Source organism: Crinia signifera, chromosome 12 (genome assembly GCF_055691185.1).
Source record: "Crinia signifera chromosome 12, ASM5569118v1, whole genome shotgun sequence".
Taxonomy (NCBI): domain Eukaryota; kingdom Metazoa; phylum Chordata; class Amphibia; order Anura; family Myobatrachidae; genus Crinia; species Crinia signifera.
In genome coordinates, this window is record NC_139228.1 from 75,564,273 (window position 1) to 75,591,053 (window position 26,781).

General features: G+C 48.3%; 1 protein-coding gene across 1 annotated transcript in view; it reads left to right on the plus strand.

Moving 5' to 3' along the window:
• The window catches only part of TOGARAM1 (TOG array regulator of axonemal microtubules 1), a 67,624-nt gene that overhangs the window by 1,658 nt on the left and 39,185 nt on the right, over positions 1 to 26,781 (plus strand). The window contains exons 2-3 of the mRNA XM_083166118.1: positions 2,916 to 4,460; positions 22,700 to 22,829. Of these exons, the coding sequence (XP_083022244.1) occupies positions 3,249 to 4,460; positions 22,700 to 22,829 (1,342 nt within the window). The 5' untranslated portion in view covers positions 2,916 to 3,248. The remainder of the gene's footprint in view (positions 1 to 2,915; positions 4,461 to 22,699; positions 22,830 to 26,781) is intronic.

Consider the following 26,781-nt stretch of genomic DNA (forward strand, 5'->3'; position numbering starts at 1 on the left):
TGAAGGAATTGAAACCTGTGACACATACATACTGGGGCCCGGTGGCTACTGATTGCTTGTGGTGGCACAAATTTCTTGCTCCTGAGGGGATTGGAGAATATAAAACCGGGTCCTGGGGGATGGAGACATGGTGCCACACACACCACATTGGGTCCTGGAAGGAGGTGAAAATTACAGACTGGGGTAGTGATTGGTTGTGGTGGCACACATACTTTCATGAGGGGCATGGTGGCACATACACTAGAGCCCGGGGGAAGGAGAGCCACACTGGGTCCTGAAAACCTTAACACAAAATCACTGCACACTGCCAGTCCCCCCCCCCCCCCCCTCGCTGACTGCGGCACACTGCCAGTCCCCCCCCCCCCCCCCCTCACTGACTGCGGTACCCAGTCCCCCCCCTCCCTCACTGACTGTGGCACCCTGCCCCCCCCCCTCACTAACTGTGGCACACTGCGCCCCCTCACTGAATATGGCACACTGCCCACCTTCGCTGACTGTGGCACTCCCACACTGACAAATGCTTAAACTGTTCACTCATTATACATCATTTAAATGAAACGGCCTATTCTGAGCTATTATCCCCTCCACTTCTGTATCTGTTTCATCAAAAGAGCCATTTTCTAGGATATACCACTCTTGGGTGTTCGGTTATGCTCTAATATACGCACGCCTTGGTCAGAATTCACTACCTGCCCTGTAAGCTGTACACTGTGACAGGATGTTGCTCTACAATTTTATTTCCAGATGGCGCTCTTAAAAAGTAGACTGAATGGGTCGTCCATCATTCTAAGAAAGACAGCTGAGTTAACTTTGGTAAAGAACAGCCAGTTACCTTGCATCAAGTGCATTTTAAAAGAAAATTACCAATTGCTGTCATGATTTATTATTATAAGTATAGCTCTGCAGATCACAAATGTAACTAAACACCCCTCAGTAAGTTGTTTTTGATGAAACGCGTTTACTTACTTATCCCTACATCCCTAGTGGCTATTGCAGATTTATAGGCATTTTCCTATTTTAAGCATGTCTAAACCTTACTTTGTATAACTGGTTATCCAGCTGCTGGACAGTTTCAGGAATTCCCTGCCCTCCTGCTATTTCCACAGCAACTGGTGGTTTTTATAGCAGGGCCCTATAGAAATCTGTCCTCCTTGTTGCTCATCTGCTGGTAACGTATGCCGTGTATTTAACTGCCAGGGCCCCTAGCAAAAGTGTTCTGTGACATTATGAGATCATAGGGCCATCGGTACCGCTAGAAGGTGACATGGGTCCTTTACTGTTCAACTGACATAGTAATTATTATTAATACAGGTTAAGTATCCCTTATCCAAAACGTTCAGGACCGCAAGCATTTTGGATAAGGGATTTTTTTCATACTAACTGGTCCTCTGGCGGTCCCCCGATGTCCATGGTGGCCATCCTCTCCAGCGGCATGCCCGGTCCCAAGGATGCATTGTGTGACTTCACCGGTCCACCTGCGCCATGGACACTGGGGGATGAGGTAAGAATGAATAAGGGGGGGGGATGAGTGGACAAAATAATAAGATTTCGGTTTTGGGATATACGGATAAGGGAGACAACCTGTAATAATAATACATTTTATTTATAAGGCGTCACAAATGGTTGGCAGCGCTGTACTTAGGGCACATATATTAGAACAACACAGGGTACACAGGACTACACATTACAGTAACTGAACTGATATAACAGCAGCAGACTTCTGAGTACACAATACAGCTGAGATGTAGGGAAGCAGAGGAGTATCCTGCATGTAACCAGGGGGAAGGTTGTCATTGGTGGAGATGAATGAACACAGGTGAGGAGAGATGTGGGTTAAGCTGGAAGGATGAGATGTACTAAGCTTGAAACCTGATAAACAGCCAGTCAGCTCCTATCTATCATTTTTCAAATGCACCCTGTGACATGGCAGTTAGCTGCTTATTGGCTGGTGGTTTATCACTCTCTATTTTATCACTTTTCAAGCTTAGTACATCTGGCTCTAAGAGAGCTGTAATTGAAATGCAAGAAAAGGGCTGAGTGAACAGGAGGTAAGAGGGCCCTAGTCCAATGAGCTTATACTGTAGACCAGGGGAGGCCAAAGCTTACCTCAAGATATACCACCGGTTTATATTTCTCAAGCATCCTGTGGATCTACAGTAGGAATGAATGCAACATGTTTGAAAATGTGACAGTTAGTAATGACTACAGCTGTGCACCAGCTAGGGAATCTGGGAAATGTGCCAGTTAGTAATGACTGACTACACCTGTGCACCAGCTAGGGAGTCTGGGAAATGTGGCAGTTAGTAATGACTACAGCTGTGCACCAGCTAGGGAGTCTGGGAAATGTGCCAGTTAGTAATGGCTGACTACACCTGTGCACCAGCTAGGGAGTCTGGGAAATGTGGCAGTTAGTAATGACTGCCTACACCTGTGCACCAGCTAGGGAGTCTGGGAAATGTGACCGTAATGACTACACCTGTGCACCAGCTTGGTGATTTGGCAAACGTGGACCATTGGTAGATCTCGAGGACCGGTTTGACCAGCCCATGTCCAGAGGGAGGGGATTATTTCAGTGGGCTCTTCCAGTTATAAGCAACGATATAACTTATACCAGTTATTAATGCAGGTGCCACACGTCACAGCTGCCTAAACTCTCAAATCTGGTTGTTGCACCATAGGGTTCAGCAGTTTTGGGTGAAATCGGGCTGATTGAAGGGTGCGCGTTTGGGTGCCATTGCAGCAAAGGAACTTCACACCGTTCGATTGGATTGAGTCCCAAATTTCTTATGACTTAGCAGTTACTGCTGTCTCATTGCAGCCCCAAAATTCCATTTTGCTCTCTGCAAATAGTTGATGTGTGTTTATCTGCTGATTATTTTTGTTTAATTAGTGTATTGTTCATTCTATTCACACAGGAATCACGCCTGCCTGGGATGTGTGATGAACAGCAGAACTTTTGACGACAATGAAGTGACCAAATCGTTTATTTTCAGCCATAAGGAGCCAGCCCATTGTTATCTGATTGGTTTATTTTGATATCCTTGGGAGGGTGAACGATAATCAGTCTTGCTGCCATTGTCTTTTTGGAAAAATACCCTTATCCTTGTAGCATTTTTATAGCCTGGTTCCTGATCATAATCAGTATTACCATCGGGACAAAATTACGAGGTAGTCCTAAAGGCCACCTCCGTCTCCAGGGTTGTCATGATGAAGACAATGAAGTTTTCTAACCTTAAATACGTTTTCCCATGTTGAGAATAAATATGCTTTTTAATGGGGATACTAAACAGTTGAAAACTGCGTCCGCAAGGAGAAGGTCACATACGCAAGACAGCACTTATTATGATGTACCAAGTGGACCAGTTACGCGGCGGAGTGGTTCTCAAGTTAGGCCACATTCACATACCCACAAAACCTCGCCGGTAATAACGGAAGGCAATGGGGTCCACCCATACGTGTCGGGAAGCGATGGCAGCTGCGGAGTCATCCCACCGGAGCTGCAATCCAGACTTCTCGATCTGAAGGACTATAAATCTAGAACGTACGCCATTGAGGAACTTAAGTATCTTATCCAGGATTGGGACTTTAGTTCAGTATCGCACGCCCATATGGTTGGGTTTATCAGCTTTTTATGCAATCTACTAGATGATAGTAACTTCACCGTTGTTCTGGTCACGTTGGACGTCCTTTATTGCTTTGTAATAAATCTTGGTGAAAATGTAAAGGAGTTCCTCAAACCTATTATTGCCGCAACAGTGAAACTGCTCGGGGATGGGAAGATAACGGTTAAGCAGGAGTACATGAAAATATACATGAGACTCATGAAAGTGGCTGGGCCTGGCACCGTGTTAACCGTGCTGCTTGAAAACGTGAAACACAAGTACTCCCGAGTGAGGGAGGAAGTCGTCAACATTTGTATTGTGTCCTTGTTGACCTACCCAAGTGAAGACTTCAATTTGCCGTATTTGGCCTGTGAAATCGCACCTTGTTTAATAGATAGTAAATGGAGAGTCCGTCATGCCGCGTTGGAAGCCTTTGCGGTCTTGGCTGTCTCGATGGGCCAAGGGAAGACCAGTCTCCTTAAAGCAGTTGATGAAGTAGAGTTACTTGAAGATGGCGATGGATTAATGATGGCTGTTCAGGCCAGATTGGCACGTAAGACTCTACCCAGGATTTCCCCACAAGGTTTGGTAGAGTATGCTCTTCCATTCCCGTCATCTGCTCAGATGAGAGGGACTTATCATTTGCCCGGAGCTGACACCGACTGGCTTTTGACAGGGAACAGAGCTCTTAGTAGACAGTCTAGAGCCGCTGATCACAGTGGTAGAGTCATGGTCCCTCACATTGATCCTGTAGCTCGGAGAATGTTGAGCGCTGGGAAAGGAAAAAATAAGTTCCCTTGGGAAAGTCAAGACCCAGGTGTTGTGGATCTGTTTCCAGGATCTCCGACCTCTGATCAGGTATGTGCTATGTGTTGATTTCATGTTTTCTCCCTGTTGGTTTCATTCATTCGTCACGCAACATCCCTGCATCTGTGACCTTTGCCTGCTCTCACTTCCCATAATATATAACCTTTTTCTGAGCTTTAGGGTTCTTTAGGACCTTTGAACTTACGCTAGTTTTTAAAAAAAGTGTTTGATGGACAAAAAGTATGTGGAATATAGAAAAGTGAACAATATCTTGCATTGTTTGTTGTATGATGAATGCAGCACTGAACATGTTATTTCAAAGGATATGGGGGTATTCCATCCCGGCAGCTATTTTCACAGGTCCAAAATATCCAACTGTAATCAATCCGCCAATATATTCCTCCAGGGTACATGTGAGTTATCCGGACGCCCGATTTGAAAATCGGGTCGGATCGGGCACATCGCATCGCATCGCATGCGACCATCGGATGCGATGCGATGCGATGCGATGCGATGACCCGATTTTTCCATAGGAATCAATGTTAAAATGGACTGAGTCCATTTTAACATGGAATTCAATGGGAAAAAGGGGTCCTTTTCATACCCCTACTATCCAAGTGGGCATGGAGTTGGATATAAACCTGTGGCGAGCGTAGCGAGCCACCGAGCCCGAAGCGTGGCGAGCGTAGCGAGCCCCGCGAGGGGACACGGAATACCGTCCCCTCGCGGGGCTCGCTTCGCTCGCCACGCTTCGGGCTCGGTGGCTCGCTACGCTCGCCACAGGTTTATATCCAACTCCATGCCCACTTGGATAGTAGGGGTATGAAAAGGACCCCTTTTTCCATAGGAATCATTTTAACATTGATTCCTATGGAAAAATCGGGTCATCGCATCCGATATCGCATGCGATGCGATGCGATGCGATATCGCATCGCATCGCATCTGATTGTATGCCTTAACTTAAGGCATACAATCAAAAAATCGGGCGTCCAGATAACTCACAAGTACCTCCTCCAGTCTGAAAAACGGAACCCATGTTGTATATGTTGAATTACATTCGGCATATACAATGTGGACGCTATTTCCGCCCAATGAAAACAGTGGCTGGGATTGAATTAGGGTGGCCAATCTTGGGTTCGGGATCGGCGGTATCTTGGGATTTCGCCACAAAATATCCGGGATTTCGGAATGCGACCCCGGTCTCCGGCCTGTGCAGCTTGACTTGGTCACAGGTCACGCTATGCAAGCCGCACCTCTGCCGCCTGAACCCTCCGCTTCGTAGCTTGCGCTCCTTGCCTCCTGACCTGCAGCTGCAATCTCGGTGGCACATAACCCACCTGCTGGCTGCCTCCCCGGCGGCCGTATCACCTGCCACAACGCTTCTGTCTGCCCCACTCATCCTTGTAAGTAAATGTGGGGGACAGGGGCGTTTTTCTTTAAAGCGTATTTCTTATATTAAGAAAAGTCCACTGAACCTGGTTCAGATCCAGGCATTAGATCTACAGTGTCTACCTAGACAATCAAAAGGTCGACATGGTCTAATGGTCGACAGTCAATGTTCAACACAAGTTTTTCTAAACTTTTTGGGTAAAAACTGTCTTGTTCATAATTTTACCATCCATGTTGGCATAACGTTAGAATATATAATAGTGTGCCTGAAGCATGGGGATCGCAGAGGTAGACGAAAACAGACTCTAGAGAGACACTGTGCCCGAAGCATGGCGATCGGACGCGGTACTTGTACGGTGTCCATGCTGACCTATGTCGACATAAACAACATGAAATTCTCATGTCAATCTTTTGATTGTAGAACTAGACACTGTAGATCTAAAAGACCATAAGCGATTCACATGCAGTCACAAAGCGGCTATTTTAAGCATATTGGATTATGTTTTCTTATGAGCCGCAGTGCACACGTACAGCAAGTGAATTGCTATGGCGGTCGCAAAGTGAATGATAGGAAGACCATGATTGGGGGTGGTAACGGTGAGTGGGTGGATAAATACAGGTGTCATGGGCGTTCAGACGGCGTTTTCTCGGGGTGCATAAATTATCATTATATAATTAATGTGCTTTTGCTCGCCAATACAGATCAGGTCTCAAAGTGGTCCTGGAGAGGTGGTGGAACTACTTTCCCCTGAGTGCTGCACAGTGATTTTTGGTGGCTCATGGAGAGGGGGGGGATGCTTGACAGTGGACCTTGAACGGGGTGGAAAAGTGCTGTGGGGTGGACACTGAGTGGATTGAGGGAGTCTCTGATGCCGGCCCTGGTTCAGTGACCTCATCCTCCAGGCTCCACCTACTGCTGCCGCCGTCTCTCTGTGGTTTGTGGATCCATCCGTGATTGGTCTGTTCCTTCTACTGGCAGATATGAACTGTGCTCTGCGCAGTGTGAGTGATCGCTGCTATTGGTATCGTAGGTGATAAGGGAGAACCGGCTTGCACTGCCGCCCTCAATGACCCGTCGCGGGAAGGTGAGCGGTGCAAGACCTGTAACGTCGGCTCTGTAGTGAGCAGGGCTCCCGGCAAAGGAACATTGTCTGTCTGATCTGCAGCCTCCCTATGTACTGGTTCCCCAGCAGCACAGAGTATGTCAGGACATGGATGCTTGTGATGGGACATGATTTCGGAAGGAGTAGGGACAGAGCTCTCTATGAGCCCATTTATAATAGATTGCTTATTCGCTGGGAACTTCCCCTCCTGACAGATCAGTGGGGCATGGGCAGCGTTGGCCAACGTTCCCCTCTCCCCCTCCTGCTTTTTTTTTATGGTGAGTTATGGTGCCCATACATGGTATGTTTTGTACCGTGTGAGGCGATGCATGCTCCCGTGCATCACACGGTACAAAACGTATGTGTGGCATGTACTTTTTGAACAACATCACATTGCATCTGGTGCACATGGCGCGCTGCTGTAGCGCATCTCATGCATTTTGTAACTAGATGTGATGGGAGCTAAATGCGCCGTGTGTGGGCACCCTTTGGTTGTCTGGCTACGACACTTTCATCCTGGCTCCTAGATTTTCAAAAAATGTGTCAAACCACACAATAGTAACTCCAATTAACATTATGGCACAATCCATATACACATTACCCAGCGTGTAGCGCCCCTGATTCATATTACATTATATAGTGGTACCCCTTATTCACACAGTGGTGCCCCTTATACACATCATTTCCATGTCCCTCCAGCAGCCCACTCTCCTCTTTGTGTCCCTCCAGCCCCCTCTCACCCTGTCTTCAGCAAGCACAGAGCCTGCTCCTCTTATACCCCATTCACACCACAAAACAAATTACCGGGTTAAAGCTTTTCAACCCGGTAATTTGCCGCAAAACCTGGGTTTTTTGGTGGTGTGAAAGGGTCAACACGGGTCTTGAATCCTGGCGCTCCGACCCTGCTCTTGACCAGGGTCGGAGTGACGGGATTCAAGACCCGTGTTGACCCTTTCACACCACCAAATAACCCGGGTTTTGCGGCAAATTACCGTATTGAAAAGCTTTAACCCGGTAATTTGCGGGTGGTGTGAATGGGGTCCGGCTGCATCCGGCGCTTAAAAATACTGGGTATTGCCGGGTGGCTGGTGTGAAAGGGGTATTAGTGTTTCTTCTTCACTCCAGCAGCGGTGACCACATGACATCACATACGCCGTGACTGAAAAAGAAGCCACTGGGACAGGCTTTTCTGTTGGAATGACTGTCCCAGCCTGTGGTGGAGGTGGAACTCCGTCCCTCCTACCATTACAGGTGGTGATGGAACCATGTTCCTCCTCACTGGAGAGCAGCTTGGTTTGCTCATCTATAGAGGCGCTGAGAATCTGCGACCTGAGCCATCGCTGGAGATGGTGCGACATCAGACAGTGGGCATCCCTGTGCTCGGCTAGGTTCTGCCAATATCGGAATATAATTGCGATTACATACCACAAAAGAGATCAGCAGCAACCACATCTCAATTGTGCCCACTGTGCCAGTGACTATTCCAAGTATATACCATAGGTGACTTCATTAGGTGACTTTCCGAGGATAACGAACGTAGTGGGGCGTTGGTTTAGTATTGTATGAGGTATCTGGTAAAATATAAGGGCATCCGGTTCAAAAGGTTGACATAACAATAGTCGACACACATGTCAACACACGTTGTTTTTTTTTCTATTTTTAAAATTTTTGAAGCCTACTGCGATTGGGAATAGTAACTTTTCTGAAGCGTGAAGACACCCAAAAAAAAACCTTTCTACTGTCTACGTATCCCATGTCAATATTTTGCATGTCAACCTTCTGTATCGACTGCTATTTTATCTGTAGATCTGTTGATCCTCACCCCATTGTATGATTAGTGTCTTTTTTGACACTTGGGGCTTTACTTTAATAGTCAAAAATGTATTTTAAAGGTGTTCTATAATCACTGAGGCAGTATACAGGAGTATTTACCATACCTAGAAGTGTTATTTCAGGCTGCTATTAATGATTTATAAATCTGCCGTTACCATGGCGAACACAAACACATGGCGTATGATGTAGTGAGCAGAGAGACGATGGAACACCCTTTGAACTCACATCAGTGGCTCCAGGTGCAAAAATATAATATAGGCCCCTCTCCTCCACCCCAACGCAAGTTCACAGTATGTAACACGGCAGTGGGCGACTGGGACAGGCACAGGGAGGCAGAGTGTCATAGTGAAAAACAGCGGGTGACAGGCTAGCAGTGGGCCCCTTGGTCCTCAGGGGCCCCGGTTCTGCCTCTGACTCACATGACCTACTGTGGAACACTTCTGAACTCATGGGACCTATTGAAAGCTCTGTGGCTATGTGGAGATGTATCAAACCGTAAAGGCCTTTATTCAGATCTGATCGCAGTACAAATTTGTTTGGAAAATGGGCAAAACCATGTGCACTGCAGGTGGGGCAGATGTAACCTGTGCAGAGTGTTAGATTTGGGTGAGTTATTTTGTTTCTGTGCAGGGTAAATACTGGCTGCGTTACTTTTACACTGCAATTAAGATTTCAGTTTCAACACACCCCACCCAAATGTAACGGTGTGGTATAGGGTTCCCACAGTCGGGATCCCGGCAGTCATTAGCCCGACGTCGGGATCCCGACTGGCCAGACGCGGACAGCATGGCGAGCGCAACAAAGCCCCTTGCGAGCTCGCTACGCTTGCCACCTATTCTATTCTACCTCATGGGGGTCAAGAGGGAGAATAGACGCTGGCCGTCGGGATCATGACTGTCGGGATCCCATCCGGCACCCAATGTAACTTTCTCTGCACATGTTACCTTTGCCCCACCTGCAGTGCAGCATGGTTTTATCCACTTTCCAAACAAATTTGTACTGCAATCAGATCGGAATAAGGGCCATAAAGAGGACAAGTGGAGAAGTTTCCCTTAGCAACCCGTGGCTGGGTCCCAGTCCTGAGCCAGCTTCCCTTTTTTTTCACCCACATGGCCAATGACGGCTGTGGCACTGAAGAGGTTAACCTGCGGCATGAGCTGCCCACAGGCGGGATTCCGAGGGTCATTATACCAACGTCGGAATCCTGACTGCCGGGACTCCGACAGGGAGGTGAGCGCTACAATGCTCTCACCATGCTGCGGGCTTTGTATTTACCGACACTGCAAACTCCCAAACTGCTTTTTTGCGATCTGGGAATGACCGTGGATGGATCCGGCTGTTTTATTGAACCACTTTCCAGAGTCTGTTACTTAGTTCATGGGAAAATCACAAATGAATGTCTTTGAGATTAATCTTTTTTCCGAACATTGTGGTGAAGAAATGATGAAGACGGAGATATTGAAGAGTAATACTGAAGCCCTTGGACAATGATATTGGTGTACTGGAAGGCTTTTAAAGAACAGCGGAGACGAGGACCTGGAAGAGGATGCTTTGCTAAAATGATGCCAGAAGAGAAACCAAAAGATGTTGAAGGGGAACTCTCCCGTCTGAGCAGCGCAGACACGGGGTCAGTGTTAGGCTAGGATCTGCAGCTATAATAGCAGCTCAAATATCTCACCGCGAAATAGGACAGGAATCCAATAGGCAACTGAGCATGGAAACTGGCAGAGCAGTAGACTAGCAAGAAGACCTAAGTACGGGAGACTCTGAGAACCACGTGGCACAGAATACTCTTTGCACTGACAGCCACATAGCCCAGGTAACCCCTCTATATACCCAGGGTACTGCTATCATTGGCTGAACAGAGCTTCGGCTGGCCAAATACAATGCTGGCCATTTATCAGACCGCCTTCAGCCGCCCGTCAGACCCTTCTGGCCTCTTACCAGACCCGCCGCAGCCTCCCGCGTCCGGCTGGCAGCATGAAGAGCCGCCACAGCGCATGGATGATTGAGTACCAGGCAGTGTCCCGTGACACCGTAGGCACGGTTAGCCCGTTGTCTGTTTAAAAAAAAGAAATAAAAGACAATTGCATAACTATTGGAGAAGAAAAAAAAAAGGCTTATTATTAACCATGATGAAATATCCACATGGGTCCACAATCGTGGTCTTCGGGGTCAGGGTTGTGAGCCTTCAGCATACGGGTAAGTATTGATACCCTAACCTTTACAGTGATCCTTACCTCTAGTGCCTAACGCCGGGTACATAACTGTCCAATAATCGGACCGATATCCGGTGAAGAGCTGACAATTGTATAGATATGGATGCAGCGCCGATGCAGGAGCATTAACTAATAAACCACTTATAACGCCCGCCCAAAGATGCCACCTCCCGGTCCCAACCGTATGTGCTGGACTGCCGCCTCACATTGTGTCACCGCTGGATACATACCGCTCCTCTGATCTGAAGCATTTTAATATGATTAGCCGGGGATCAAATATGTTTGTACCCAGCTTTACCCTAACGCTCCCGCCCACAACCTAACCATAACGACACTTCATCTGTCGACATTCTGAATGTTGACGTGGTCGTTGAAATTTGAGCCGTATAACAGTTACCGCATAAGATTGAATACTACTGCATAGTAACCCGGCCACATTCAGATCTGGGTGTCACCGTATACAGAAGCCTTTGTCTTTTAAGTCACAATTTCTGCCTGGACGCGTGTCGTTATTATTTATTAGCAGCATAAGTTAAACATTATGTCAGCGCAGAGCAGGAGAAGCTTTTTGTACTTGCCAGGCACAAGTTTCTGTGGGTAATGAATAGAGGAGGTGTGGTGTTGCCAAGAGACGGACAATAGAACTAGTTCCACCGACTGCTCTGTCCAAGCTTGTCACATTTCCCTTCCATATAAACCCATTCAGCTCATTAGAATGACGTTTGCCGGTGACAGTCCTAATTATGGTGCGCTGTAATTGCTTCTATAGCATTACAGTGGAGTTTTACTTCTGTGCCTTAGGCCATGTACGCACTGGCGGCTTTCTTGTGATGTCATTGTACAATAGAAAGTTTGGGAGAGATTAGTCATTTCTTAGGTCACTTTTTGCGTGTTCCTCATTTATGACATCATAATACCGACCTTCACCTTGCCCTAGCCTTAAAAGTCATTGGTTCAGCTGTATTAAGCTTCAAAAAGGGGCCAAATGGAAATTGATAAACAACCAGCCAATCGGCTCCTAACTGCCATGTTACAGGCTGCATTTGAAAAATGCCAGGTAGAAGCTGATTGGCTGGCTGTTAATCACTCTCCACTTTATCACGTTTTGAAGCTTGATACATCTGACCCTTAAGGTGCCCATACACCAGTCCAATTTGCGCTGATTTCACCCAATTGGCTCAAATCAGATGTGTTTGACATCCCCCCCCCCCCTCAGTTTCGATGCATGGTCCCATGCGCAATGAACCAGAGCCGCAGGTCGGACCTGCTGCCCGCCTGACCTCCGACTTGGCCCCACTCCCGACGGCGGGGAACGAGGTCACAGGCGATACATCACATGTAAAAGGACCCCATGGGATGTGTCACATGCGATTCTGCCGCTCGGGGCGGCTCGATGCAATTGAAGTGCAGAATGTCCGCTTTAATTCAGTGGGTTGTACTAAACATTGCAACCATTTTTATAGAGTCCCCTGTTTCCCGCGGACTGAAGTGTGATGGAGAATATTAACATAATCCTACATAAATTATACATTTTGAATACATTGCTGAGAAGCTTTTGCAGACAATGGCCAAAGTGTGAAACCCACGACTTCACCAAATGTTGGGTTTCCTCCTTTTGTTATGTCTTCATTTGTTTGTTTGTGGATCTTTCTGTCTTTGGCTTTGTCTTCAGCAATTGAAATGCATTCTTGATTGATCTGAGATCAGGTGATGGACTGGGCAATTGCAGAATATTACACTTTTTCAAGCAGCCATCGGTGGATGCTGGGATAGGGGGGTATTCCCAGGCTGGAGGACCGAGCACCAATGAGATGAACTTCCTTGTGTCACACTCAGCCGCGGCGGTGCGCGGCGGGCATATTACTCACCCGTCCGCGCCCGCCGTCGGCTAGCGTGTAGTGGTCTCCGGGTCAGCGGCAGCGGGCAGCGGCAGTCTGGTGGGCAGCAGGCAGCGTGGGACGCCGACAGGTGTAGCAGTGTGTGCTGTAATGGCGCCGGGAGGCCGGCGCCGCCATCTTGGTTAAGGGCAAAATAGCAGATTGGCCCAGGTCTGAGGTTTCCTCCCATACTGACCTGACAGCCAATGGCAGCCGCCCTCTTGGGATATAGGGGATCTGCCTAGGGCTGTTCAGCATCAGTGCAAAGAGTCTCCAGAGGCGTTCACAGCTCCCAGCTGACTCCGGCTCTCTGACTCACCTCTCCTGACCTTGGTGCCTTGCTCGTGCTCTGTGTTGGTCTAGGTTACTACTTAACCCCATCGCTGCCAGTTCTCTCCACAGTCTGGTCTCTGCCTGTATCCCTGAGCTTCCTGGCCTAGCCCTTCAAGTCTCCTGCTTCCAAGCAATTCTCCAATCTTCATTCATCATTCATCTTCTTCCAGTCTTCAAGGATCCTTCATTTACCATCAAGTACATTCTCTTTCCGGATCCTCTTATTCTTCAAGACCCCAGCCTGCCGTCCTATGCTATTTGAACTGTCATTATTCAAATGAACTTTCTCCTTCTAAAGTGCCTTGCAGGCTCAAGTATTGTTTATCACTAACTGCCACTTTAAGAAAGTATTCAAGTGTGTATTGTTTCCATTTATGAATTCTATTATTAAACTTGCACGATTTAATCCTTCATCCTCTGGTCCGTCTCCAGTTGCTACACACCACACGACTTCATCCAGCCCTTCAGTTGTGACAGTTTGCACTGACCCGATGGAGTCGGGTGAAGTACAGGCTTCCATGGCGGACGTCTTTCAAGGTATCGTGGCTCGTCTTGAACAAGTGGAAACTACCCAACGCCAAGTGGCTCAATTTCTTCAGGCCTTGTCCCCGCCCCAGGCGGCTCCCTCAGTGTCGGTGGCTCCAGCACCAGAGATTCCAGTTCCTGTTTCCACACCAGGATCCGTAGTTCCTCATCACATGCAACTCCCTACTCCCAGCAAGTATGATGGTTCGCCAAAGGCATGCCGTGGGTTCCTGAACCAATGTGATGTCCACTTCACCTTGCAGTCATCTCACTTCCCAACCTCCAAGGCAAAGGTGGCCTATATTGTGTCTCTCCTGGCAGGGTCAGCTCTGGACTGGGTGTCCCCTCTCTGGGAACGCTCTGACCCCCTGCTCAATGACTATGAAGCTTTTATTACCTCTCTTCGTCGCATCTTCGATGACCCTGGCAGAGTGTCCTCTGCCGCCACTGAAATCCTGAGGATTCGCCAGGGTAGCCGATCGGTGGGACAGTATGTTGTGCAGTTCCAGACCCTAGCCTCAGAATTAAAATGGAACGAAGAGGCTTTCCTCTCCGCCTTCTGGAATGGGCTGGCAGGTCGTATCAAGGATGAATTAGCTACTCGTGACTTCCCGGCTACCTTGGTCGAGCTCATCTCTCTGTGCAACAAAGTAGATCTACGGATGCAGGAATGCCAACTAGAGAGAAATCGCTCTGATCGCCTTCGCCCTCGCTTCACCCCAAATGCTGTTCCCGTTCCTAGACCAAGTCCTTCCACAACTACACCACCTGATGAACCTATGCAGATCAATCGTTCTCGGCTCTCACTGGAAGAAAAGTCCCGTAGACGACGGGAGAATCTCTGTATGTACTGCGGGTCTTCTGCCCATTTGCTGTCCTCCTGTCCATTGCGTCCGGGAAACGGACGCTCCTAACCTCCCCGAGGGAGGCCCGGTTAGGAGTCTTGCTTTCATCTCCCTCCTCAACTGTTTCCACCATTCCAATTACCATTGTGTGCCCTCAAGGGGAAAATAAAGTCCAGGCCCTATTGGATTCCGGAGCGGCAGGAAACTTTCTTTCTTCATCTTTCGTCTTTCAACACTCCCTGGCAGTACAACCCTTGACCCATCCCCTGGTTCTCACTGCAGTGGATGGGAGTCGTATCTGTAGTGGGCAAATCACCCTTCAAACCAATCCAGTGACAGTGCTAGTGGGTGCTCTACATCAAAAGACTCTAGAGTTCTTAGTTCTTCCTCAGTCATCACACCAGGTGGTCCTGGGTCTGCCATGGCTCGCTAAACACAATCCTCATATTGATTGGACCAGCATGGAGATCAAGGCCTGGGGTACGAACTGTTTAACCACTTGCATGACTGTATCATTCCGTCGTGGTGTATCTCGATGATATCCTCATATTCTCTCCTAACCTTCATCTCCATCGTCAAACTGTATCTGAAGTCCTGCGCCGTCTACGCCAAAATCAATTGTTCTGCAAGCTAGACAAATGCGTCTTCGAGGTCACTTCCATTCCATTTCTTGGCCACATCCTCACCAGCACTGGGATAGAGATGGACCCAGGGAAAGTAAGAGCCATCCAAGACTGGACAGCGCCTACCACGCTCAAAGGTATCCAGAGGTTCCTGGGTTTCTCAAATTATTATCGTCGCTTCATCCGGGACTTCTCCACCCTTGCTGCACCCCTTACAGCTCTAACCCGCAAGGGAGTAGATCCAAGTCAGTGGCCACCCGAAGCCTCGCTAGCTTTCCAACAACTAAAGAATGCATTCGTCTCTGCTCCAATTCTTCTTCAGCCGAACCTCGACAAACCCTTCATTATCGAGGTGGACGCATCCTCAGAGGGAGTCGGGGCAATCTTGTCACAGAAAGGGGAGGACCAGGAACTTCACCCCTGTGCTTTCTACTCTAAGAAGTTTCTTCCAGCGGAGAAAAATTACCCCATTGGGGAGCAAGAGTTACTAGCAGTCAAGTTAGCGTTGGAGGAGTGGCGGTACCTCCTGGAGGGGGCACGACATAAGATCACGGTATACTCTGACCATAAGAATCTCTCATTTCTCAAGCATGCCCAATGTCTTACTGCTCGTCAAGCCCGCTGGGCCATGTTCTTCGAACGATTTGATTTCCAGATCAGATTCAGACCCGGGTCAATGAATGCCAAGGCCGATGCCCTTTCACGCTCCTTCGATACTCCGGCCGACCTAGAGACTCCTCCTCGACCAATCCTCGACCCTCTGGTTTTTGCTCAAGTTACGGTCCAACCTTCACCTCCTCCGGGCAAAACCTTTGTTCCCCTCAATCTTCGCAAAAGAGTGCTGTCCTGGGCACACGCTTCCCGTTTTGCAGGACATACTGGTGCACAGAAGACCCTAATGTTCCTGTTACGTTCATATTGGTGGCCCAGCATAAGTCCTCCAGAATATCTCCTGCCTGTCCTCTTCTACCTCTAGCCATTCCTACAGAACCATGGTCCCACTTGTCTATGGACTTTATCTGTGAACTTCCTCCCTCCAAAGGACATACGGTAATCTGGGTGGTGGTTGACCGGTTCTCAAAAATGGCGCACTTCTTCCCATTGAAAGGTCTTCCATCCGCTCCAGTTCTGGCTCAGCTCTTCATCTCCACAATCTTCAAACTTCATGGGTTGCCCAAAGAGATTATATCTGACCGTGGAGTGCAATTCGTTGCAAAGTTTTGGAGGGCTCTCTGTTCCGCTGTACAAGTCAAACTCAAGTTCTCCACTGCATTCCACCCACAAACCAACGGGCAGACGGAACGGGTCAACCAAGACTTGGAAGCCTTCATTCGTTTATTCATCTCTTCTTCTCAAGACGACTGGGTGGATCTTCTGCCTTGGGCGGAATATGCGCACAATAATTCTTATCATTCATCCTCCGGCACCACTCCCTTTTTAACTGTTTTTGGCAAACATCCCCGATCTCCAGATTTCTCAGACTTATCTTCATCCGATGTTCCTGCAGCTGCTGCTTCTTTACAACGGTTTGCGAAGATCTGGTCAGATGTTCATACCGCTCTCCTCAAAGCATCCGCTCGATACAAAAGGATGGCGGACAGGAAAAGAAGAGCGGCTCCCAAATTGAAGGTTGGAGATCGAGTGTGGCTGTCTACCCGCCACATACGCCTTCGGTTACCATCCATGAAGCTAGCTCCCCGATTCATCGGACCGTTCCCAATCACGCAAGTCATTAATCCTGTTGCATACAGACTACAGCTTCCTTCTTCCCTGAAGATCTCAAATTCTTTTCATGTGTCTTTTCTAAAGCCCTTGAGATTGAACTTATATCAAAAGAAGGTGCCCAAACCGCCCAAGATTGGTTCTGAAAGAGAGACTGAGTTCGAAGTGAGGCGCATCATCGACTCACGTTGTCGCAATGCCCATCTGCAGTATCTGGTGGAGTGGCTTGGATTCGGTCCTGAGGAGAACTCCTGGGTTGATGCTGCAGATCTCCATGCTCCCCGTCTGGTGAGGCAATTCTTTCAAAGGAACCCACATAAGGTGCGTAGGTGCCCTGGGGTCACCCAGAAAAGGGGGGGTACTGTCACACTCAGCCGCGGCGGTGCGCGGCGGGCATATTACTCACCCGTCCGCGCCCGCCGTCGGCTAGCGTGTAGTGGTCTCCGGGTCAGCGGCAGCGGGCAGCGGCAGTCTGGTGGGCAGCAGGCAGCGTGGGACGCCGACAGGTGTAGTAGTGTGTGCTGTAATGGCGCCGGGAGGCCGGCGCCGCCATCTTGGTTAAGGGCAAAATAGCAGATTGGCCCAGGTCTGAGGTTTCCTCCCATACTGACCTGACAGCCAATGGCAGCCGCCCTCTTGGGATATAGGGGATCTGCCTAGGGCTGTTCAGCGTCAGTGCAAAGAGTCTCCAGAGGCGTTCACAGCTCCCAGCTGACTCCGGCTCTCTGACTCACCTTTCCTGACCTTGGTGCCTTGCTCGTGCTCTGTGTTGGTCTAGGTTACTACTTAACCCCATCGCTGCCAGTTCTCTCCACAGTCTGGTCTCTGCCTGTATCCCTGAGCTTCCTGGCCTAGCCCTTCAAGTCTCCTGCTTCCAAGCAATTCTCCAATCTTCATTCATCTTCTTCCAGTCTTCAAGGATCCTTCATTTACCATCAAGTACATTCTCTTTCCGGATCCTCTTATTCTTCAAGACCCCAGCCTGCCGTCCTATGCTATTTGAACTGTCATTATTCAAATGAACTTTCTCCTTCTAAAGTGCCTTGCTGGCTCAAGTATTGTTTATCACTAACTGCCACTTTAAGAAAGTATTCAAGTGTGTATTGTTTCCATTTATGAATTCTATTATTAAACCTGCACGATTTAATCCTTCATCCTCTGGTCCGTCTCCAGTTGCTACACACCACACGACTTCATCCAGCCCTTCAGTTGTGACACCTTGAGAGAGTGCAGCCCGTAGCTCCACCCCCCCCCCTCTTAATTCCGCTTCCTGTCCTCAGAGACAGGTTTTTTTCCTTGGTGTTCTGAGGAATAGGGTGCCACTTCAGCCCTAAGAAACCACTAGACCACCAGGGATTTTTTTGTGCTGCGGGGAAACAACAAGGCAATTTCACACCGCAGCGCTCTGTGGTTTCAGGAAAGGGGGCAGCTGTAGCCTTGTTACCCTGCCCCCCTCCCCTCCTGGGTTCCTACCAAGGGCGCTCCTCTCCTTCCCCCTCTCTTTGTGTCGGGGCCACTTTAATCACACGGCAGCTGGCTGTTTGCAGGAGAGGAGCTCACAAATCCCCCCCCCCCCCCCCCCCCTCATACCTTCACTACTGTTTCAATGGTCTGGTTATTTTTCCTTCTCATACTCCTTTGTGTTGGTGCATGATTCAAAGTGATTACTATTTCTTCTGTGTCAAATTTCTTTTCTTATACTGTTCTGTATTTGACAGTCTATTTCAGGAAGCCCGGAAACACCCAAATTTAAGATTCCTGCTTTCAAAGCACATTCTTTTTGCCCACTTTTTACCCTCTTTCGGAGGATTATAAACAATGGGAGGATCCTCCTCAGGTAGATGCCCATGTGACTAGACTAGTCAAGGCAACTGCTCTACCTATACTGGACGTTACGTCACTTATGGACCCAGTGGATGAAAAGTTGGATCAATTTCTAAAATCCATTGACACTAATGCAGGAGCTGCCATTTGTCCATCTACTATGGCTATCAGTCACTTGGCTGAGGCTTTATCAGAATGTCTGCAGCCTGGCACACGTAGAGCTGACTTATTGTCCCTAGTGGACAATATTAAGGAGGCGGGTACTTACCTCAGGTAAATGCAGGCATTTTTGCATCTAAGATATCAGCTGTTTCAGTGGCAGCCTTGTGGTTGAGATCCTGGAAAGCGGATAATGACTCAAAGAAGGCTTTAGAAGCCCTACCTCTTTCTGGATCAGTTATTTTCAGTCCAGAATTGCTTCAATTGCTGCTTCAAAGTCAGCTTGCCTTTCCACAGGTGTTCCAACACCTAGGCAACAAGCCTTTTGTTTTTTTTGCCCCCAATGCAAGGCAAGAACAGACTCCTTCAAGAGTTTAGCATTCTTTCCCAAAAGCTCAGAAATCCAAGCCCCGACAGGGCTCGGCCGGCCGTCGCCAGGCCCCAAAGCAGGCTGACACCATACCGCCATGAGTCAGCTGTCTTGTGGGTAGGAGGCCGTCTTCTTCATTTCGCAGAAGCTTGGCCAAACTCCATGCCCGACTCAAGGGTATTGGATGTTATATCATACCGCTATTCCTAACCTCTTGGTCCATGCCCCCAACACAGTTCTTCACAATGGGTCTCCCAGTAGACACTTTGAACGCCACGTCCCTCGAGACAGCCATCTCAACACTATTGGGGTCTCGGGTGATAGTCCCTCGCCCTCCAGGCCAGAGAGGGGCAGGCTTTTACTCAAACCTCTTTTGTTTGGCAATTATCCACCTAAAGAGACTGAATCTATTCCTCCAAGTGCCGAAATTCAGGATTCAAGATCGAACTGAGGGATTCTCAGTTCGAGTTTGCAGTCCATCTAACCAGGAGATCTGATGGCGTCATTGGCTATCCAAGACGCTTATCTCCACATACCCATAAAGTTGGAACACTAGCATTTCCTTCGCTTTGCGGTACAGGCCCATCACTTTCAATTTCGGCCTCTCAACAGGTGTATTCCCAAAAATCATGGCAGTAATGGTGGCTCGGTTACACCTCCAGGGAGTCAGAATTCTTCCCTACCTTGACGACCTCCTTCTCTTGGCAGAATTGAGGGAAGATCACCAATCTCCATTACAGCTGACAACCATCCTGCTTCAGTCTCACTAATCAATTGGAGGAAGTCCAGCCTAGTTCCCTCGACCTCCATGGTACACCTTGGGGCCCTTATAGACACAATATCTCAAAGGGTTTTTCTTCCACAGAACAAGAGATTGGAAATACAAACCCAGATCCGATCATTCTTGGCCCAACGCAGAGTGTCAATCTACCTCTGCATGAAGATACTGGGGAAGCTGTTGTCCAGCTTTCCACATGGTGGAGTTCGGGCAATGCCATTCTTTTCCGCTCCAATTGACATTGCTGAGTCGCTGGAATCGCTCACATCTCCATCTCAAAACACAGTTTGTTAGCAAATTCTAATCTGGCTTTTCTATTTCTATGGCTTATGAAGTTTGCAAACCAGAGGGTTTATCTGCACTTCTTACTTATACTAGTGGGTTGACATGGCAGAATTCTAACAGCACAATGAGATATATTATAACAATATATATATTTATATGTAAAAAATATAACAAAAATAAACACATAGAATACACCTATATGACGGTCAATAAGATAAGTAATGCCACAATTGGCAAGCCTAGAACTATGTAGACTATACCCTGAATGAATACTAAAAAGGTGGATCTCTTTATAATAGAGACCATTATATAGCTTGAATTGGTGAACTGAAGTGGTAACGTCTTTGTTACCTATGTCTGGGTGTGTAATTAGATGAGAGTCCATCTGTGAGCTGCCGCTTGAGCGCTACCGAATGTGGGGTCCTACGTGCTGGTGAGGCGGCCGCGTCTCTCCTAGCGTTGTCTGCAGTAGACACCCAGGCAAATCCGCATTGGCCGCAGGCGCTAGGTGGTCTCCCTCCTCTCAAACGAATGTCCATGAATGGAGCATAAAACCAATTGTTCAGCAGAGACCGTGGAGAAAGTAACGTGTCCTCTTGCTCTCTAATGCGTTTCGTCCCTGGTGGGGACTTTATCAAAGAGTCTAATGAAAGCAAACCAGGCTGCGGGGAGAGGGGGTTAAGCTGCCTAAAGGGGGGGGGGGGGGGGTTAGGTACTACTGGGGATAGTAAGGGCAAGATTGCAGGGGAGGGGTTTAGGCTGCAGGACAGGAGGGTTAGGGCTAGTTTACTTAGCTGGCCCCTGTCGGGATTCCCTCCTGGCGTCTGTATTCTGACCGCTGGTCGTCTGCATGTATCCTGTTTGTTACATATCCAGAAACAGACTGGTTGTGTGTGTGTGTGTGTACACCTGTGAACATTGTCTGTAAAGCGTTGTGCAATGTATTTGTGCTGTAGAAATATCTGGCCTGACCTTGCGCTGCAGGTCACTGGCTGAGGGCTAGGTTGTTGCCAAATTCAAACCAGGCCTATTTCTACTGCCCTCAGTATAATGGTCTTCTGTGTGCCCGTGTTACCTAGTGACTCTGACCCTTCCGTTTGCTGACTTTGTATTCCAGGCCCCCGCTTTGCCTGACTATGCTTCAGTTTGTTCATTTGGTTCCACACAGTATTTGTTAACCAGCTGAGCCGCGACCTGCTGCCAGATCACCATTGGCTCAGGCTAACAGCATAGGAACAGGTAGAAATGCTAAAAAAAAACACAGCGCAAATAGTGACACTCAGCCCAGGAGATAGAAATAAGCCTTCACCAAAGCCCAAACAACATAGGACAACAACAAGGATTTTTTTTTGTAAATCCACTGGCGAGTTAACACAGAATAAATATATAACACTTACACAGTAAATACACACCGATCTTAAAGTCTTTTGATCTAAAAAAAGGGTCAAAACAAGACAAAGACCATAGTGCAGCATTGTCTGAAATAGGATGGATTTATTTATTATTCAGATTCACTCACATTCTAGTGATATCAATGAGGTCTTTCTCAATCGCTTCCCCCAAACAGTTTCCCTAGGGGCTCGATAAGAAGTATATAGTGCGATTATGTCTTTTAAAGTAAAACATGACCTTTATTAAACAACTCACATTTAATCAATAAAAACAAGCGTATCAACCCTTGGGGGTAGTCCGATCCATATACTGTGCCTCAGAGACGAAAAATAGCTCCCTCCAAATAGCCGGCCAGCGGTCCTTTGTGGGGATGCGGCTACTCCGGGTGACCTCAGGACTGGATCCGTTCGGTGGTGTTCACACAGCTTTAGCGCGCTTTAGGGCAAACCATGCCCTTCTCAGGCAGATGGAGCCCCTCTCCGCCGCGCCCGCATGATCGCTTCTCCGCCAGCGCAAGGGATCTGGCGTTTACCGGCGCTGTGTGAGAGGCACTCGCTAGTCTTGCCAGGGACGCCGGGAACAGCTGCAGCTCACGGGGACAGTACGCTGCCTGACGGGACACTACGCTGACTACGCACAGCTGCCGTGGGGACAGCAAGCTGACTACGCTAGGCGGCAGTTGGGCTACGCTGACAACATAGCGTAGCCTGCCACCGTGAAACTACACAAGTACCAATAATTTTTTTTTTTTTAAAGTGACAGCAAATCTTAAATGAAATGCTAATAAGAAGGTTCCGTGCTTTAGTGTGAAAGCGTTAAACAAGTGATAACGCGCCTGCAGTATTTTTATTTATGGTTTGCTGAATTTGTTTCTTTTCTGATACAAATGAGTTGACTCGACAATTCCGCCTTCTGTTGTCGTGTTGAGGGTCCTCGTTGCTTTGTGTTGTCGGTATAACATACTATGTGGCTATTTACTGATTCCGTTGGATCTTGTATGTTTCTGCCCGCAGCTGCCTGCCACTGCTGAGGTTCCCCACAAACGCTATGTGAGCACCCCAGAGATTAAGATCAGAAATTCACCTATGAGCCAGGCCTCTGCCAACATCGGCCTCCACTCTGAGCCTCTGCCTGCGTTGTCCGGTGAGTTGGTTTTGTTTCTTGTACGTCGCCTTTCTTATATTGATAGTGATAGTCATTTAGCTTCTATCTATGTGCAATACAGGTTGAGTATCCCGTATCCAAAATGCCCAGGACCAGGAGAATTTTGGATAATGGATTATTCCGTATTTTGGAATATTTTAATATTTCAATGATGTATTTTGATGTATCTTTTTTTTTTTCAGTTTCTGGAATGTACGGTTTTCGGAATAATTCGGATAACGGATATTCGGATACGGGATACTCAACCTGTATTAAAAAATAAACCTAGAAAGCAGTTAATAGAGTGAATACTTGTATACGCAGAGGTGTAGATGGCAGCTGTAAGTTGTATGGTGCTGGGGAACCAGGGTATTCAATTGTTGCTGATCTTCCCCGACAGGGGAAATATCGCACTCACCTATTCAATGCTGCTGTTAACGACCGCATTGAAAAGGCGACGGATCTGACTTTGAAGAAAGTCGGATCTGCTTTGTCGGAAACTGCTGTGGATTGTCGTATTCACAACCATTTTGTGGCACTTCGCGGGCGTTTTCGCCCGATCCACGGACTTTCCGACACTCGACAGTCAGAGCATTGAATTCCGACTGTCAAGTTACTGTCGGACCGGATGGAAACGACTCAGGATTCCGTCTGCCGGGACGTTCCGACAATCGTAATCCCGGATTTAATACCCCCTGTAGTATAGTTCTACTGGGTGTTCGTATATATGAAAGGCCTGGCCATGCTGTGGCTCTCCAGCTGTTGTGAAACTACACAAATCCCAGCATGCATTGCCACATGTTTAGCTTTCTCTAATAGCAAAACTGTGGCAAGGCATGCTGGGACTTGTAGTTTCACAACAGCTGGCGAGGCATGAGCTATAGTGTCTTCCTTTAAAATGTTTGTTTTATGGAGGTAAGAGAAAATCGTCTGAGGCCGCTAATAAGGCATCTCTACCATGCAACTCTCTGGCTGGAAACAGTGCTGGAGACTGTAGTACATGGGTCTTCAAACTGTGGCCCTCCAGATGTTGTTGAACTACATGTCCCAGCATGCCCTGATAGTTTTGGCATGCTCTTATAGGAAAAAATGTGGCAATGCATGCTGGGACATGTAGTTTCACAACATCTGGAGGGCCACAGTTTGAAGACCCATGGTGTAGTAGTGTTCACTCTAGAAATTGCATCGGGGGGCGGGCCGGGGCAGCCGACGGCACACTTGTGGGCGGTCCCGGACCGCCGACGTCGCTAAAGTGGGCAGGCCGGACCGCCGACGTCGCTAAAGTGGGCGGGCCCGCCCGGCGGTGTCACTAAAGTGGGCGGACTGGGCCGCCGGCTTCACTAAAGTGGGCGGGCCCGGCTGCGCCGATGATGCTGTCACCACAGGGGGAAGGTGCCTTGATGCCGGGGAAGCTCCGGGCATCGCCGTCTAAGGCGGCGCTGGGCTTCCCCGTGCAAGGAGTCGGGCAGGCACCAGGCTGTTTTAGCGGGGCGCTGCTAGAGGGCAGGGCGCATTTTGCCCTTTAAAAAACGGGCAGGGTGCAGCGCCCCGCTAAAACAGCCTAGCGGGAACACTAGTGTAGTATGACCTTGGACAGGTAACCTTGCTCTTCTGTGTCCCAGTTTCCCAACTTTTAACTCCGCTGGACAAATAGACCGTTCTTGAAACCAAACTGAATGTATATCTATAACTAAGGCCTGACCTAAGATACCCAAACGCACTTTGATTCAGCTGACCATGGGCAATTGGTAACCTAATTGGCTGCAAATCGGCATTCATATAAGAAAAAATGGGTAGAGGGCATCAAGGCGCTCGGGGTGCAGGCAGAAGGAAGACTCTGGTAGAATCGCGACAGCTAGAATCCTGAATGTAAGAATCAGTGGTAGGTAAGGCTTAGGCTGGGGGGGTTGAGGGTTATGGGGGAGGTGGTGAATATACTTATCTTAGAAGTGCCAGAATTGTGGCCGTCGGAATTCCAGGCTCGGTCTTCTGACCACCGCCGTTCTTAGCGCCTGAAACACGGCTACAAGTGGAGGTGCAGGGGAGGGGGGGGGCATGTTGTTACTCGCCTGTACATATACCGTTGAATGGAGATGGGGGCGTCATTAATGACCCACCGGGAGCGTTCATAATTTTTTGGTCATAGCGTACACACTGGGCGATATTTTGAACGTTATCGCTCAGAAGGTGCCAAAGTAAAAGGCGTACACACGGGGCGATTTGAGACCCTCTTCTAATCGATTTGAATCGATCACTTAGAAAAGGATCACAGAACGCTCCGTGTGGATGCCCTGCAGCGTTGGCGAAGCGCATCACTATCACCCACCGGGAAAGCCGGAGCTTGCACTGGCTTTCCCTAGATCGCAGCACTTTGCCTATTACAAAATAGGAAAAACCCCTCTGAGCACCATCCCGGGTGCATCGTGCTGCAGCAATGTCACTAAGGGAAATAGCCGGGTTGCCCCGTGTTTGTGGGGTTTAATTGATTTAATTATCTCGCCCAGTCCTACGCACCTTTACATGAAAGAGAAATACACCGAGTATAATTAAGCAGGAGAGCAGAATGACGGGTCTGCTTACGGCTCAGTATTTCTGGAATGCCAGTGACGTTTCCGCTTGCTAATTATAAGGTGAGAGATCTAAGGAAGTTCGGGCCGTCAGCACAGCACGTAATAGAGGGGTTGTTCAGGCAAGAGCTGCAAAATACCAGTCTTTGTGTCTCGCACAGGTCATTGTAAGGTTATTGCTTACACTTCCCCACGGGCATTTAAACTTGACAAGAGGGCCCTCATTGCATTTACAGTGTGGGGCTAAATAGGTTCTTTATATCATGGGGGGTTTTTATTGGTAAGGAAAAAAAAAGTGTAGTAGAGTTAAATAATATAAGGCTTAAGCAGGAGCGGACACATGTAAATCTCAGTTATGCAGTAAAATATACAGGTACCATATGTCTGGCGCCTGGTTCGTTGCAGAATCTGTCAGTCTCTACAGTTAATGACACACAATGCAGGGACCAATGATGTGGTCTGTGCTGAGGGAGGGGGCTGCATTGTAGTCTACTAGTGGGGCGCTGTAATAGGCAGCACTTACTCAGCGTAGGGAGGGTTCTGCGATTAGTATCCGGTTGGCGGATCTACGATGTCTAGGTTGACCACCCTTAGTCAAACCCGTCTAGTTAGATGCCTACAGATAGTCTACCGCGTTTAGATCGACAGAAACAGAAGTTCGACGTCAATGTCGACGGTCACATGGTAGACGTGAGTTTTTCACACTTTTGTTGGTGCCGACTGTCACAGGTCGACTTGGTTCATACTTCACTATCCGAGTGGACACAGAGTGAGATTATAATAGTGTGTCGATCATAGCGAGCCATGTGAGGGGACACTGTGCACATTCAGCAACAGAAAAATGTATTGTCCCCTCGGCCTTCAAGCATGCTCTTGTCTGTCCTATCCTTAAAAAACCTACCCTTGATCCGAATTCTCTCGCTAACTACCCACCCATTTCTCTCCTTCCCTTTTGCCTCCAAACTCCTTGAGCGTATTGTCTACAACTGCCTTTCTCTCCTCCCACTCCCATGCTCGGTGATATGGTGTGATGGAGCACCCCCAAAAAATGTATTTGCTCCCATTAATGTACGTTGACATCTGTAGGTGCAACATACAGCAGTAATACGGTAGGACATGATTACAGGGTAAGAGTAGGTAAATGCACTATTATGGGAACACAAGTGGCCTGGGGGTCCCAAGGAAGGAACAAGATGGGAGAGGAGTCTGTGCGTTGGAGCATAAATCAGGCATGTCCAAACTGTGGCCCTCCAGATGTTGTGAAACTACACACCCCAGCACGCCTTGCCAGAGTCTTAGCATTCCCCAATAGCAAAACTGTTGCAAGGGATGATGGGACTGTTTCACAACAGCTGGAGGGCCGTAGTTTGGACATGCCTGGCATA